The sequence below is a fragment of the Beta vulgaris genome, chromosome 4 (assembly GCF_026745355.1).
Source record: "Beta vulgaris subsp. vulgaris cultivar EL10 chromosome 4, EL10.2, whole genome shotgun sequence".
Taxonomy (NCBI): Eukaryota; Viridiplantae; Streptophyta; class Magnoliopsida; order Caryophyllales; family Amaranthaceae; genus Beta; species Beta vulgaris.
Genome location: NC_079205.1, coordinates 61,517,697 through 61,534,978, shown reverse-complemented (window position 1 = coordinate 61,534,978; position 17,282 = coordinate 61,517,697). Strand labels below are relative to the sequence as shown.

Below are 17,282 nucleotides of genomic sequence, written 5' to 3'. Positions count from 1 at the left end.
CTAAATGTAAGAAGATAAACATGAAAGTTTGAGATGATAATTATTTGTTTATCCCCAAAAGTAGACTTATTGGCTTATTTTTACAAGGTCATATTTTTTTTTTTTACAATTTTTTATTAATTCAAATATAAGAAATAAGAGGGAAAAACAAAAGTAAAACAAACAAGTTAAACAACTATTGGTTCATAAGAAATTGAACCCTAATTGAAACCTAATTAATCATCTTCCATCAAATTTGTTACTGTACTCAAAATAAAAATTAGCTAACTAATAACAAAATAAAAAAACCTTAAATGAAAATAACAAAAAGAAAGCTTAATTATCTAAGAAGGTGGAGTAACAACACCGTCCACATCTTCATCATCTTCAGTTGCAGCAACGTTTAGATCAAGATCAAGAACAATACTTCTCCTACCCGTTTGTGGAGCGGATTGAACTTGATGTGGTGATGATTCTGTAGACAGAATCTGATCCGTTTTTGGACCTGATTGAACCTGATTAGCTGACGATTTTGTAGACGGAACATTATGATTGTGAGCTAGTATCTTACCATCATCAACACCAACATTATCCTCACTACTCCCCTTAACACTACCACTACCACTACCACTAACACTACCACTAGCTCCGTCTTCGCCATCGGTGATATCAGATGATGTCCGGGTTAGGGTTAGGATTAGGGTTTGAGTTGAATTGGGTTTAGGGGTTTGTGAATGAGTTGATTTTAATTTGTTGTGACTAGACTTATGACCACCTAAAGCTTGGTGCGTAGGGAATGTTTTGTTACAAGTAGTACATTCCCACTTATTCACCATCAACTCCACTTTCTGTTTACCACCATCATCATCACCACCATCATCGCCGTCATCAGATGTTTTACGACGATGATCATCAGCAGCTTTAACAGATTTCGAATCCCTAATTAACTTCCGTTTTTTACTCTTACGATCATTATCATTAACAGAAACCATCTTTTTCTTCTTTTCTTTGATCTTCATCTTTAGAGCTAATAACGACTTTTTTTCCGGAATAATTGGATCATTTTTAACAGTAGGAATATCAGAACGTGAAGATGATGAAGTTGAAGGAACTGATATCCCCAAATAATCTTGTAGAAAATACAGCTCATCTTCATCATAATTCTCTAACTTCATCTTCTCATCCATATCATCCATATCATCATGATGATCCGTCTTACCATCTTTCCGAATTAACTTTCTCTCTCCTCTACCACCATTACCACCACCACCAGCAGCTGAAAGCAACATAAGGTCAGCAGCAGCCACCTCAACTTGGTGGTCAATGGTTGAAGCCGACGACGACGTTTCCTCCTTCTTCACCCTTCCTCGTTTCCCCCTCTGCTTCCACTTTATCTCATCCAACCTACTCCACCCCGAAGACGACGACACCGTCTCGGGCCCGGGCCTAACATCGGGCTCAGGATTGGAATTACTTGGGCTGGGATCAGTTTCATCAGTAGGTGGTTTCATACCCCGATATTCACGTTCAGGGTGGGACCTCATGTGCCCATATAGGGATTTTTTTGTTGAGAAGCTCCTCCAACAATGATCGCAAGGAAAACCCAGCGCTTTTTGGGCCGATGAATCGGGCTTCTGTGCCGGGTTCGGGCCTGAAACAATGGGCTTTTTGTTGGACTTGGGATTATACTCAGGGTGAATTCTTAAGTGACCTCCTAGGGCTTTTCCACTGCCGAATACTTTCCCGCATAATGAACACGTATATTCCCGCAACGCTGCATCATCGTTGTTGTTGTCAACGTTGTTGTCAACATTGTTGTTGTTGTCAACGTTGTTGTTGTCAACATTGTTGTTGTTGTTGTTTATTTGAGGTTGTTGAACTTGATCTTCTTCATCTTCACGAATTTCACCTTCTTCTAATTCATCATCTTCAGCTGGTAGTTGCTGTTCTTCAGCAACTACCACTTGTTCTTGTTGTTGTTGTTGTTGCTCTTGTTGATCGGATTTTTCTCGTTTCTTCAAAGAGAATTTTAACTTCAATTTAAGCTTTTTATCTTCCACCATTATAATTGAATGAACAGTTAATAGAAGAGAAAACAAAATCAAAGAAGAAAAAATTGAGCTGAATTTTGTGGGTATATTGTGAAGTTAAGATGCTAATTAGGGCTTTTTTTTTTACACCTAAAGAAGTTAGAAGAAAGAGGAGAGAGAAAGTGAGAGATGAAAATAAAGATAAACTTTTGGGATTTTTGGTATATTTATTTGACGACAAATTTTAGAGTTTAGAGGGAGTGAGAAAGAAAGAGGAGAGAGAGAGAGTAGGATTAGGAGATTTTTTTTGAGTAAAAATAGGATTAGGAGATTGAGAAAGAATATAATAAGATTTACAAGGAAACAGGGACCGGGTCTTTTAGTGATAAATTAAAAGTATTAATTTGTTTAATTTTTAATTAATAGTATAAATTAAAAAAAATTCTAGGCGGTTATATTAGTACCTTTCTTAATATATTAAGAGTAAAAAATGTATTTCAAATTTTAAATTTTCGATTATAAGATAATAAAAATATTCACACAGATAATTGAAGTAAGATCAAAGGCACCCCCCTAATTTTTCTTTCTTACAACAAAAAAAACACCCTTTGAATAGGTTGTCTTTTTAAAATGGTATCGAGTCATAATATATATGTATACAACACCAACAATGAAAAATATTTTATATAATGAATCGATATTTATTTATATAAAAATAATATATAGGGTCTAAAGGTAAGGTGGCCCTATACGGTTGCTATGTCGCACGTGCTCCGCGTCGATTCTAACTATAAGGTTATGAAATTACTATTGTATCATTGGATAAACTTATATGGAAGTTGGAAAGGGACCAAGAAAAAAAAAATTATCACTCTTTTGGTAATTGGAGCACCAAACACGTTAATGAGTAAATAAATAAATCAGCAGACTAGATAATCAATATTGGTCATTTAACAAATTATTCCTTTTATGTTTAAGTATTTTTGCTTTAAACATTATTCTTAGACGTTCCACTCGAGCGCAGAGTCTCCAAATACTCTTTTCTTGTTACTTTCTTAAAACAAGTCGTCAAAAGATTAGAACAAATTAATTCATTTCTCTTTTAAGATATAAAATTATGCTTTTATAATTCTATCCTTATACAGCTAGTACAATCTAGCATTTGACAGCTTAATATGGAGTTCTTCCCATGGGTGGTGATGAATTGTTATTGACGAAACGTGATTGGTATCAAGTGAAATGGTGTTTAGTTTATTTTTTCTGCTTTTCTTTTGGAGTTCCCTCCTCTAATGAATTTTAAAAAGAAAGAACAAGTCAAATGGTACTATTTGCAAAAAAAAAAAAAAATCTTTTGGTTATATAAGAAATATTATCTTTATTTAAACACTCCTAAATATCTTTAGATAAATACGTCTAAATAGATAGATTTAGCTAGGAAATACTCCAAAATCTATCCTTTTACAGTTTGATACTTAATCTAATATCAACTAAAGACTTTTTCATACTATTTAAATATTTAATCACTCTACTTTATCAACTAGACACTTCTCAATATTAATACACCAATTTTAAGAAATTGATACCAATTTAACACAAAAATAAAGTCATTATAGTTACAAATTGATATTTGTTAGAGTCTTCAACAATTAGATACCAACACTTTCTCATAGTGATGCCGGAAATTCGGCATCACGACGGTGTTCACAAGTTGGTACAACAAGACAACTTTTAAGTGTAATCAGTAATGTAACTCATGAGCCATGTCATGTTGTACGACTGTTCTTCGGTTGCTAGCTCCCAAACCCGGTGGCACTTCACCACGAAACGTCCCACACTCATGCATATTAGCAACACTAATAGATCTAGCAACTTCATAAATTATAAATTAAAGTTGCTATTATAATACTTTACTACATAATCTAGCTTTGGTAGCTCGGCAAATGTAAAAGAATGTACATTAGCGGATCGTCTTGAAGATTTTGGAACCCCTGTTTTAATATGAAGATTAGGCTCCAAATTTATAAAAAAATAATGATGGAAGGTCGGGATATTAAAGATGGAAAGCTGAAAATTTAAAAAATAATCATTAAGAAATACAAAAATTATTAAAAGGACGGTCTAATTTTAATATAAAAGTATACCTAGTCACTAATTGAATTAAACTAATCACCGAAAGAATTTAACTTAATCACTATTGGGCTAATTGTCTTTTTTAATATTGGGCTTACCATTGCCTAATTTTAATTTAAAAGTAGGCGATATTTTACAAGACAAATTCTAAGAAATTTTATTAAGGGTGGAAAACGAGGGTGATTTAATTTCCTCAATTAAATATGAAGAAAATTTGTTTAAAATAATATATTTTAGGGCCCTTATAAATTTGAGATCCTGTGCTGTTGGGCTCATTTCACACTCTTATCTACCCTCTACATTAGCCAACATTCAACAATTATATCATTGAAACCTACCAAAGGTGCAAAATTACTTATGCACAAGATGTAGTACAACCACACCTCTTCAATTCTCCTCTAAAATACCAAGTAGTACTTGGTATAGTGGTTTGATTTGTATCTCACAATTTTGAGGTTGTGGGATCAAACCCCACTAGAGGCACTTTGGAGATAGGGATTTCCCCTTACATTCTCCCCTACTCCCCTTGCCTGCAAACCCGAGCCGAGCTGAGATTCCGATTCGATTAGGATGTCTTCTCCTTATCTTAAAAAAATAATAATTCCTCTATGGTTAGTAAGTCAATCCACCGCACTATCACTTTCATGGAAAAGTTGATGTGGAAAACCTTCACTTTTCAATTTGATTTGCTAAGCATGTCATGACAATACTTAATTTTATGGGCACAATCACCACTAACTTGTTCTTTCTCGCGCAGGATTTACATGCACGTTAGACTAGCTATCTAGATGAACTTCCAACTTCTCGATATGAAGAATGTGAGTAAGATCCAAATCCCTTGTTAAAGAAATGGCTTCAGCTCGAATATAGCAAGGCATTCTATAAGAAGATGTAGCGTAATTTCATCGTGTGCTCCACAAATATAGCATTTGCGATAATATGTCATGTGTAGTTTAATTGGTTATGGTTGCCAAAAATTCGATCATGGTATATAGTAAGCCACAAGGATCGTCGGATCCTTTGTTGAACTGGTGAATTTCCAGATAAAATCCCAACACAATTCCTCTACCAAGCCTTCGTCAAGACGTAAAATCTTAATTTTTGAAGGGAAATTCAGAAAAATAAAGATTGTATAAGCCGTAGTTATATGAGAAGTTTAATGATTGCAAATAAATACTAAGAATTGATAAGTAACAACTAACAATGGAATTTTTGGATAGCTTCTTTCACTTTTTTACGCGCACAATTAATAAATATAGCCTTCGTCTGTAAGGTTGCAGCTTTAGATAGGCTAGGTAGCCCGCTTAGAAGGAGCTGTCCCTCCTCTTACTATCTGCATACCCTTTCATCACTTGTTGGGCTTTCAGAAAATTGAACTTGAGTTCATCCAAAATGACATCCTCTTTCTATTAATTGTACTTCCACTGATGAAACTGAAGTTTGCCTGCCGGTATACTTAGTCAAATGTGGGGGTTCTCTCCCATACAAAGCTCGAAATGGGAGGCATATGGTGGTTAATTGAATGCCAACTGGTATTGTACCCGTACTCTGCCTAGTGAAGCCATTTACACCATGATTTTGGCTTGACCCCCTATAAAGCATATGAGGTAACACTCCAAGTCTCGATTTATCACTTTCGTTTGCCCATCTGATTGGGGGATGATATGATGTGCTATACTATAGAGTAGTGCCTTGTAGTTTGAAAATTTCCTTCCAGAATAACCTAAGAAAAATCTTATCTCTGTCAGAGACAATTGAGGGTCGGGGGGGGGGGGGGAGGATGTTCCCATGTAACTTGATGAATTACTTAGTGAAAAATTCTGCTACCACGGAAGCGGTGAAGATGCTTTAGACTCACAAAGTGGACATACTTAGTGATCGAGTCTATCGACCACTACCAGAATAATGTCTCTACCTTGGGAGGTGGATAATCCCTCCACAAAGTCCATACTCACATCTTCCCACACCTGAGTAGGTATGAGATGTGGTTCTAACAAGTCCTTTGTTGTGAGTGAAGGGTGTTTTCTCTGTTGACATGTATGGTAGGATTGGACATACTTAGCCACCTCCCTCCTCATGCCAGACTAGTACCACTCAGAAGCTAACCTCTGGTAAGTTTTAAGATCCCTAGAATTGCCCCGCTTTTGGTCCATCATGATATTCCTTCAAGAGCTCTATAATCAAGGGACACTTGTTGGGAAACACCAATATAGCCTTGTATAGTAACTGTCCTGCATGTAGATTAAAACCTTTTGGGTGATCCTCTCCCTTCATTACCTTCTGTGTGAGTATAGCTATAAAAAGATCTTGCTTGATGGCATGCAACCATTTTTTCCATGAGAAAGAGCATCCTGTGCTGAGTGTAGAAAGTTTAGCCTCCCAAGTAGTTTGCCTTAAAAGTTCAGCCTCCCAAGTAGTTTGCCTTGATAAGGCATCTGCTACAACATTTGTAGCGCAAAATTTATAATTGATGTCAAAAGTGTACCCAAGAAGCTTGCTGACTCAATGTTGGTACTCTGATCCAACTTTCTTCTGTTACATGAGGAACTTGAGGCTTTGTTGGTCAGTTTTAATGGTAAACTTCCTGCCAAGCAAATAATGTCTCCACTTCATGACGGCCAAAACCATATCCATCATCTCCTTCTCATATATAGATTTCAACCTGGCCCTTGCCCCGAACGTTTGACTAAAGAAAGCTATGAGGTACCCCTCTTGGGATAACACGGCCCCTAGGCCATGGTTGGAAGCATGAGCTTCCACATTGAAGGGTTTAGTGAAGTCAGGGAGGGCAAGGGTAGGGACGGTAGTCGTAGCTTGTTTAAGGGTTTGAAAAGCATGTTGGGATTCCTGTGACCATGTAAACTATCTTTTTTTAATAGTTGGGCTTGAGGGGAAGCAATGCTAGCATAACCAAGAACAAATTTTCTGTAGTAGCATGTGAGACCCAAAAAACCTCGCAGCCCTTTGATGATGTTGGGTACAGGCCATTCAATCATGGCCGAGATTTTGAGGGTTACTGATACCCCAACGGCTGATATATCTGATGCCTTAGGTCGGCGCTCTCACTCTCGCCAAATTCACACTTGTTAGTATTGACATATAGTTGGTGGGAGGTTAGTTGAGATAAGGCTATGTAGAGGTGTATTTTGTGGAGATCAGGTGTAGCATTGTAAATGAGGATACCTAGAAAACAATGATGAATTTTCTTAGGTGAGGTTGGAAAACATCATTCATTAGAGATTGGAAAGTGGCGGGTGCATTGGTGAGGCCAAATGGCATCACCAAGAACTCATAGTTCCCTTGGTGTGTCCTAAACGCGGTCTTGTGTTCATCCCCCTTCTTTATTCTAATTTGGTGATAACCCGATTTAAGGTCGAGTTTGGAAAAAATGGTGGCTCCCCGAAGTTCATCTAACAATTAATCAATTATGGAAATTGGGTGTTTGTCAGGGACAATAGCTCTGTTTAGGGCTTTGTAATCCACACAAAATCTCCAACTCCCGTCCTTCTTCTTAACTAAGAGGACTGTGATCGATAAGGGACTACAGGAAGGTCTGATTATGCCATCATTCATCATGTCTATAATTATCCTCTCTATCTTATATTTCTGTATTTGTGGGTATCTAAAAGGCCTGATGGAAGCAGTCCTCTTCTTTCAACACAATAGCATGTTTGTGCCCTCGTACATAGTGATGGCAAGGTTATTTGAGGGAGGGAAATAACTTTGTGGTGCTGGGCTAGGACGATTTCAAAGAAAGGTGAAATATGATGGTGTTGTTGCTCGGTACCTTCCAGACTGTTAAATTCGAATAGATACCCCGACCTTTCCTTCACTAGAGTCTTCATCATAGCTCTAAGTGAGATTAAAGTGCGTCCCAATGAAGGGTCTCCTTTCATGGTGATGGTCTTCTTCCCTACATAGAACTTGAGGGTCTGGGTTCTCCAATTATTGGTCATAGTACCCAATTTTTGAAGCCATTGTATTCCCAATCTCAAATCAGAGTTACCCAGTTCTAGTGGAAAAAATATCAATAATCTCAATTTCTTGGAGTTTGAGAAGAAAATAATTTCATTCATCTTGACTTTGTACTGACTCAACGGTGCCCAAAGTCACCCCAAATCCCAGGGTGGGTGTGTTTGGTAGCTGGAGCTTCTCTACCAACACTTTGGAGATGAAGTTATGCGTAGCTCCAAGATCAATCATTACCACATACCTCTTGATCCTGGACCACTCTCTTTAGCTTCATGGTTTTCGGAGTGCCAAAACCCAAAACCGAGTTCAATGAGATCTCAGTAGGTCCATCAGTTAGACCCTCACCAGCATTCTCCTCTGGTTGATACTTTTCCTCTCCTATTTCGTCTTCTCCGCCCATCAAAATGCTAAGCTCCCTCCTCTTACATCAGTGGTCGATGTGCCACTTGTCATCACATCGAAAACAAAGGCCTTCTCTATCCTGGCTTTCATCTCCTAGTTCGACAATCTTCGCACCTTTCCAACCGAGCTTTGTGTGGATCTAGGTAAGCTGTTATTTGAGAAAAAAGAGTTGGTTGGTGTTTTGTGTTGTTGGGTTGTGGACAGGGTCGAACCAGTTTGGGATTGTGGGTGGGTAAAATAGCTTTTAGGTTGGATTCGATTTTGGGTGAATGGGTGGGTTGGTATAGTGATTTTAAATGATTTGGGTCCGTCTTATAACTTTGGGTACAACGTATTTTGTCTTCAGCTTTGACCGCCAGCTCCATAGCCATATGTAGACTCCTTGGGCCCTACAAACGACTTCGACCTGTATTTCCTCATTTAACCCTAATATAAAATGGCCCTTGGCTACTTCCTCTGGAATCCCCTCCAATGGCGCCACTAATTCGATAAACTTCCGGCGGTACTCTGCCACCCCACTTAGGAGCTGCTTGTGAGCGAACCATTGCTCATGCAGTCTTCCGGCAGTCGTGGGTCGAAATTGACGAAGAACCGAACCTTTGAGCTCTTCCCACCATTGCACCTCCCTTCGTCCATTCTCTCATTGGAACCACAAGAGGATATCGCCTTCTAACGCCACACTGCTGCCTCCACTTTCTCCGACTCATCCAAGCGATGGAATTTAAAGTACCGATCCACCCTTAGAACCCCGCCATCGGGGTTGATCCCATCAAATAACGGTAAGTCGAGTTTCTTGAAATGATTCATACGTGTGTGTTAGATGAGTGGGTTAAACAAATGGGTCGATATTGGGTTATGGTGATCTTGTTTATTAAGACCAACATAAATAAACTCTTAACCTCAACCCAACCAAACACAATCCGATCTTTTGCCGGCTCTACTTAAAGCACTAGCACATACTTCCTCTGTTTTTTTATACATGCTATGTAAAGAAAGTGGAGAGTTTTCAAAAAAGGTAGAGAGAGAAGGTGGGGGACCTCAACTTTTTGAATAAAAAAACATTTGTTAAGGAAAAAGTATGGGTAATTTAAAGAAGAAAGTGGAGGATCAGCAACTTTTTAATCCTTCCTCCGTCCCAAAATATAGTTCATATTTCCATCTTGGGTATCCAAAAATATAGTTCCCATTTTCATATTTAGTTCCACATTTTTTCATAATTTGTCTAGAAAAATCGTATCCCATCATTTATTTGCTTCTTGAATTTTGTTTTTTTTTCCTTTCTTTATTCAACCAAAATGTTACAATTAATGCTCTTTCACCAATTATTCTCCATTTTCTCTCCTAAAATCATCTTTTTCCATACAACATTTATTTAAATAAACAAAAAAAATCTTTACTATCCTCTTAGATTCTATTAACATAAATTACCGTAAAATAAGAGAAATAGGAACTATATTTTGGGACGGATGAAGTAGTATTTTAAAATTTTTATGGTGGAAAGGGATCCATTTATGATATGTAGCATCTATTGTAACATATCCATTTAAGGGAAATGTAGCATTTATAAAAGAACAGATGAAGTATATAAATATAAAAGCATAGAATGATAAAATTGAACAATATAAGCTGAAGATCTCACCATATCTGTCGACTGTAGTAAATTTCAAGATGCATTATTGGTACTATTTGGTACTCCTACTACTTGCAATTAAGTGAAGATTCTCGTGGTATCTCACACTTACAGTTTCATATCAGAGACGACAATGACAGCAGATAAAGAAACCCAAAAACACAATTATCACCTATCAATCATCATCATTAGTATGGGACCTCAAGTTTCTCATTAAATCTTCTTTCCAACAAAAAATGGTCTCCGAAAACCCAAGATTCTTACACCAGCAACACAGAACTAAAAATATAAACCAAATAATCATCACAGAACATTTTTTTTTGTTTTTCCAATGAACAAAGAGTCAGTCAAGTTCAAATATGAACACATGAAATTCAGGTGAAATGAGATGCATCAAGGCACAATCAATCGTTCTTTGAGAAAGGGTAGACAGCAGAGATATCCCATGTTGAAGAACCCAGCCCAAAACTTTGATTCGATTCATCCGAGGGCAGAGCACTGGCTTGTTTATATTCGCAACTGAGATCATCACCTAGAAGTGCCCCATCATCTCCTGTAACTGATTGATCCTTGCTAAGCCCAGCACGATGGCTATACCAAAATGAATCCAGCAAAGCATCGGGTCTTAAGTAATCTAACGGACACAAAACATCTTTGTTTCCATCTGATATCCAGTCAGCTGCTTCTGGCTTGAATTGGCCTGCATTAAAATTAAGAATTAGACACCTTTTTTGTTCTCAAATAAGGTTTTTTTTGATGGGGACAAGTAATATAGGTCATAAGTAGGCTTTTTCCTTTTTTAAAAGACAAAGTTTTGCGGTTAGTACAAAGACATGAAGTAGCTTAACTAGAAATTTTCATCTTCATCATCGCGACAGGAAACTGCCCGTCTTGATGTCTGAACTAAATACTAACAGTTCTTCCATAACGCTATATTCAAGCTGTGTATGAGACCATAAAGGCATTTATTGTAAGATTGATGACTATTTTTTGGATGGAGAGCATTGGTGTGACAAGATTCAATCCCAATCTTAATACCACCCAAGAAGACTGTACAGACTAAGACACTAAGTAATCTGGCATTCACAAAATTCACGACTATTGATATACAATCTACATCCTCCCAAGAGAATCTTTTTTGTTAAAGAATCTTTGTAGTAAGAGTTTTATAGAGATTGATGCATGAAACGAGATACTAACCTGGTATGACCTCATTCTCAGCTGACTGGGGTTCATCTGATGAGCTTCCACCACTCACAGGAGTGTACTCAACAAAAACAGAAGCAGCAGATTGACTAAGTGGTGACATTGGATCACCACACGCATCCCATCTTGTTTCACATACATTCCGTGATGAGGATTCAACACCATCACCAGCCATTACAGAAGGCTCTGAAATCTGCTGGTGCGCATTATAGTTTGAGCACTTCAAAGACCGTGATTCATAAACAATTGCCTCCAACAGGCCACTGCTGCGTGGGGAAGGACAATTTGATTGAGTGTGCTCACTCAAGGGAGATTGGATTAAAGTATCAACTGACTCAAGGGAAGGCAATGGGGAAGATGGTGTAGCCCAACTACCTACTTGAGACGCTGAGTATTGGAGTGAAGGGAGCTCCAGCTTCATGGCCTCATGAATGGGCTCAGAAGAAGAGGAATTGCCATTTATAGGGGCATGGCTACCAAGAACGTCAATAGGGGAGGTCTGATCGATATTGAAATCAGGATCATATGAAGGCGGTGACCAAAGTGGCTGCACAGAGGTAAGCCTTCCAAAGAGATCATCTTCATGCTGATCAAATGAGGAAAAGGCGTTGCTGGTGCTTGCAACAGAACTATGAAACTGACTTTCCACCTCCCGAAGGCGTTTGTGAGGATTCAATGCTGAGAACATGAAGCCATAGCTGCTAGACGAGCTCACACCTTTTTGGAGGAGGCTTGTAGGAGGCATATCAAGTAGCGCTGGAGAACAGTTTAGATATCCCTGATTGAGTCCTAAATTTTTGAACTCCACATCAGGAATGTCAAAACCACTAGACTCTGAGGCCTCAGAACCGTGTAGATCTCCATTCTGGCATGTCATCATATCCTCACTTTGTTGAGACTCACTCATTGCATGCAAACGAACACTAGGGGGATAAATGGGTAAGCCAGCGCGTTGCAACCTCTTAATTCTTGTATTCCAGTAGTTCTTTATCTCGTTATCTGTACGTCCAGGCAGCTGGAAGGACGCATATGAGAAGAAATGTAACATATTAGAAGCTTGAACACAAGGTTTGGACATTTAGAAATCAAAATATAGTTGGGGGGGGGGGGGGGGGAACGAGTAATGTAACATCAAAGAAAACAAGATTCTCACTACAGCATGATATTTGCTGAATCCTATGTGATGAAAGACTAGCAGAAGAACTGAAGATATCACATGATATCAGTGAACAACTGTGAACATCTAGAAGTTAGCCACTGTTAACATTACACAAAATAATAAAAAATAGTTAAATGCAAGGAGGCTATATAAGAGGTTGAAAGAGAACAGATAAATAAATAAAAAACATTTAATTCTGTGAAAGTGAAATGCCATTTTTATCTAGAGCAATCAAGTCCAGCAGATGGCAGAAAATGATATTGCAGCCAATTAGTAGATATAATCACCAATAGCATACTAAAAGACCTAACAAGCAACAAGCCTTTTACTTTAGTGCATTCAACTACTTGCATTCTGTACCAACAATAAACAAGTGAAAGCTCTGAGTTCCATTCTTAAAAATAACTGCAAAATCCAATGCTCTCCCAAGGAGCCAAACTTGAAAATTGAACACATGGACATGAGACGAGATGTGACACAAAAATAATAACAAATAGCATATTTTATCTACAGCATATCTCCCCTCAAAAAAAATCTACAGCATATCTAGCAAAAATAATAGCAAATAGCATATTTTGTACAACAGCTTTTGATAACATGTACCAAGTATTTACTCCAAATTGGTCATAGCCTATGTAAATCCAATGATAAGTTTTTCTAAAAAAAAATCAATAGACATTGATCGAGGTTAAAAATATATTTCTACTAGAGTTTTGACTGGGTTAAACTCTAAAAGCTCCCTTGAAAGCTATTGCTGAACAGGGTCATACAGAGTAGATCAGCCATATTCTAATTCTGCATTCAATTCCAGCAAAATGCTTCAGATGTGAAACAAAATGTCCATAGTGACGCAGTAGGAGGAATAAAAAAAATCAACACAAATTAAGTAACCTAAACATCTCTGCTATAATACTGTGAAAATGCTAACACAACATCAAGGCAAAAATGTAGTAGATTAACAATGTTGTCAACTGCAACCATTTTTAAGAACAGCAAAACTTCACGACAGAAGAAAAACATTTCGGGTTCCCAAGCAACAAGCATTACAAACTCAAAGAATACTATTGCATAAAAACAAGTACCTCTGCAGCCATACGAGCCCATTTATTTCCCATTTTAGCATGGAGTTCTATGATACGATTTTCTTCTTCAGGGGTGAATGCACCTTTTTTCAAATCTGGTCTCAAGTGATTAGCCCATCGCAAACGGCAGCTTTTCCCACAGCGTGAAAGTCCTGAATGTTTTTGGACTGCATTCCAGTTCCCCTCCCCATGCTTTGTAACATATTCTACCAAAATTGCATCCTCAGCTGATGTCCATGGACCTTTCTTCAGAGAACTTCCCCCAGAAGAATTACCCCCACTGGAAACCTCTTCAGCACTAGGGGAATTTTTTCGACATTTTGCAGCCCTCCTTTTATCACTGTCGCTCGTCATTTCGATCATCTCAATAGTGTGCCTAAAGTTGTTGGTCTACAGTCTATCAGAATTTTAAACAATAATGTTTTCAAGGACTAAACACACTAGCTCACCCAAACACAAAAAACGAAAATTCACATGATCCAGATACTCCATGCAGAATAAACTTGGAACCTGAAAAGGCTCAAGCATTAATGACATAAATCACAATAAAAGGATGCTTATGGCTAACATAGATGTGAGCCATGGATATCATCATATCAACAATGAAAAGATTTAGATACCATCTCTATAGCATATCTAAGTGTCATTCAACCATCCAAATCACACAACTAAAGCAGCAAAACATAGATGTGAGCCATCTTAACTCGCATCAGCACGCTCATAGGAACGTTTACAGTAACTCAAAGGCTAGATTGGAAACCTCAAAGCAGCATTAGATTCGTCGCGGAAACAATTCTGCATCATAGCATTGCCATCAAACAAATTGAATATTTCTTCCTTCTATATTCCATACATCACATTTAACAGTGCATATAGCTTATCATATGTTCTACGCATAATATAGGAACATGACATACATGTAACATGTTAAACAAGGTCATAGCTGAGACTGATTTGATACTAGATTATCATTAAACATATCAACAATAATGAAAATTCTAGATACAACAAACTCAAAACAACATTCAAAATTCAAAGGTGCTAAAAAATTAACAAAAGAGGAGAGAGAAAGAGATGAATTTACCTGAAACAGTTGAACTGTAATGATGATCACTAACAAATGGTTTGCATAATTTTCAACCTAAAATCAGACAAATTCGAGCCCAAATAAGCTAACCTACAGATTTTTTTATAACTGGGAATTATAATGCTGCACAAATTGTTCACTCAATCCAGGAGAAATTAAGAACAATTTCAGCAACTCTGAGTAAAAAAAAATTAACCTTGAAAGACTCTCAATTCTCAGAACCCAGATCGAAAACACAACCCTAAAATTCCCAAAAAAAAAGGAAAAAAATACTCAAATTTCAAAAAAAAATTCAGATCAATTCAAATTTCAAACTACAAAAAAAATCCAAAAAATAAAAAACCAAAATTAAGAGCTTAAAATGAAAAATCAAAATCAACCCACAAATTTAAACTCAAATTTCAAAAAAAAATCACCACAAACCCATTTCAAATTCCCTCAATTTCAACCTACCCAGTACATCAGATCCAGAAAAATAAAACCAAAATCCCTAACAATCTTAAAATTAAAAAAAAAAATCTAAAAAATCTCCAATTTTCACTACCCGTAATCGATTACATATGAAGGAGGCATAGATTGATCAAATGGAGTAAAAAAAAAAATTTAATTCAAAAAAAATAAAAAAGGGTAGAGTCTGAAACAAGCGAAATCTAGAGAGAGAAAGTAGAGTGAGAAACGGAAGTAAGAGAGAGAAAGCACAAAGTTTTTTTTTTGTCTAGAGAGAGAAAGATTGAAGAAAAGAAGAAGAGTGAAAGTAGGGGAGAAAGCTTAGGGCGAGAGTACACAGCAGCTGCTTACTTCTCCCAACTCTTGTTTGCTGCTTTTCTTCTTCTTCTTCATTCCACCTTCTCTCTCTACTTTCTCTCTCTATAAAATGTCTATTTTTTTTCTTCTCTTTTTTATAAAAAATTTTGAGTTTTTAGATCTATAATAATTTTATAATAAAAGATCTATTATATAATAATAATATGGTCAAACTCAAACAATTAAAAATAGGTTGGACTATATTATGGGCCCACATTATAGTAATAGTAAACCTTTTATTAATTAATGTTAATCACATGAATTTAATTTTTTTTTGAATTGATAATCACATGAATTTAAAGTTGTCATTAAAGCATGATTATATATTAATATAATGTTTTGACTTGACCCTTTCTATTTTTAAATTTTTTGGGCAGAATATTCGGATTAAGATGGTAGGATTTCTTGCTATTTTTGTTTGTGTTTATTATTTTTAGAATGTTTTTTAATGAATTGTTTAATTTTTGTTAATAGTAGTAAAGTACCTAAATGTCTGATTGGTTTATGTACTTTATTAGACTCATGTGCCAATAATACTCCAAAGGAGGAGTATCTTCGGATCAAGAATGGGTCAAAGTGATAAGCACATGTGATATTTTTTTTCCCATATTTTGTATTCTATGTTAATTTGATCTTTACAATATTAAGCATTCTTTTTTAATTGATTGGATTAGTAAGGAGTTGATTATACTTTTAGGTTTGTGTCACCTAAACTTTATGTATTTTGAATCGACTAAATTGTACTCCTATGACTTTATATACATATAATCGATATTTTCTAGGAAAAATTGATTCTAATAATTCAACGTTTAGTCGGTTCGCGAAATTAATTTTAACTTTTTATTATTTTGAAATAATTCTGATTGGAAGAGGATTGTTTTTCAAATAATTCGAATTTTTTTCTTTTGTCGTCATCACTAATGTGTTTTGGATCTATTCTATGCAACAGAAATAAGAGTTTATTTTTTAGAAGATATCCCAAAATTAGGATTATTCTAAAATAATCAAAAAGTGGGATTAAATTCAATGAACCGATCAAGATTGGATTACTAAAATCATTTATATATAAGTTGGTCTGGTAAGAGACCTCCTGGTCCAAGCCCAATATTCTTCTTTAATAGAATGACCGACCAGTTTAATGTATTCAGTATTGATATTTTTTATCCAAATATTTTTTATCCACCAAGTTATCTTTTGAAATTGTCAATTTTAGTTCGAGAATCAATAAAACAAATGAAGATAAGAGAAGGGAAGATTAGAATAGTGTTGGGTTAGAGTAAAATATAATGGGTTTGTTAGAAAAATTCAGTATTGGGTTCGTCTAATTTTATGTTAAAATTAGACAGCATATATATATATAATTATATTATATATTATATATATATAATATATATATATATATATATATATATATATATATTATATATGAGGGCTCTTGTGAGAACCCATCCTCTATGTGAGAACACTTTTTTATGTGAGAACAAATATGGACCTTTGGATCTAAACTAATCTAACCATCCTAAATACACTTATGAGTAATGGCATTTTCGTAATTTAGTTTACCCTTTACCCCCCTTCTTCCTCATCCCTTTCACGCTACTTTTTTTCTCTCTCGATCTTCTCTTTCTTTCTCCTCTATATCGTCGTTAATGGAGTTTTAGTTCTTCAAAGTTTTAGTTCGATTATTTGCGGATTCCACATTATTTTTTCTGGAAATTGTGTTGGTTACTATGATACAGCAGAGGGTCACTATGATATATAGCAGGGGCTGTGTTGGTTACTATGATACAACATAGGGTCA

At 36.2% G+C, this 17,282-nt stretch overlaps 2 protein-coding genes across 2 annotated transcripts; both read right to left on the bottom strand.

The window, feature by feature from the left end:
• Positions 1-323: 323 nt before the first annotated feature.
• LOC104890281 (uncharacterized) lies at positions 324-2,042 on the bottom strand. The gene has a single exon (XM_048642391.1). The coding sequence runs from the start codon at positions 2,040-2,042 to the stop codon at positions 324-326; it is 1,719 nt and encodes a 572-aa protein (XP_048498348.1).
• Positions 2,043-10,331: 8,289 nt separating this feature from the next.
• On the bottom strand, positions 10,332-15,590 carry LOC104890147 (transcription factor GAMYB). Its single transcript, XM_010675530.4, has 4 exons — positions 14,675-15,590; positions 13,591-13,966; positions 11,344-12,364; positions 10,332-10,843 (listed from the first exon to the last, which is right to left on the bottom strand). The coding sequence occupies exons 2-4, from the start codon at positions 13,951-13,953 to the stop codon at positions 10,548-10,550; spliced, it is 1,680 nt and encodes a 559-aa protein (XP_010673832.2). The 5' UTR covers positions 13,954-13,966; positions 14,675-15,590; the 3' UTR covers positions 10,332-10,547.
• Positions 15,591-17,282: the final 1,692 nt, after the last annotated feature.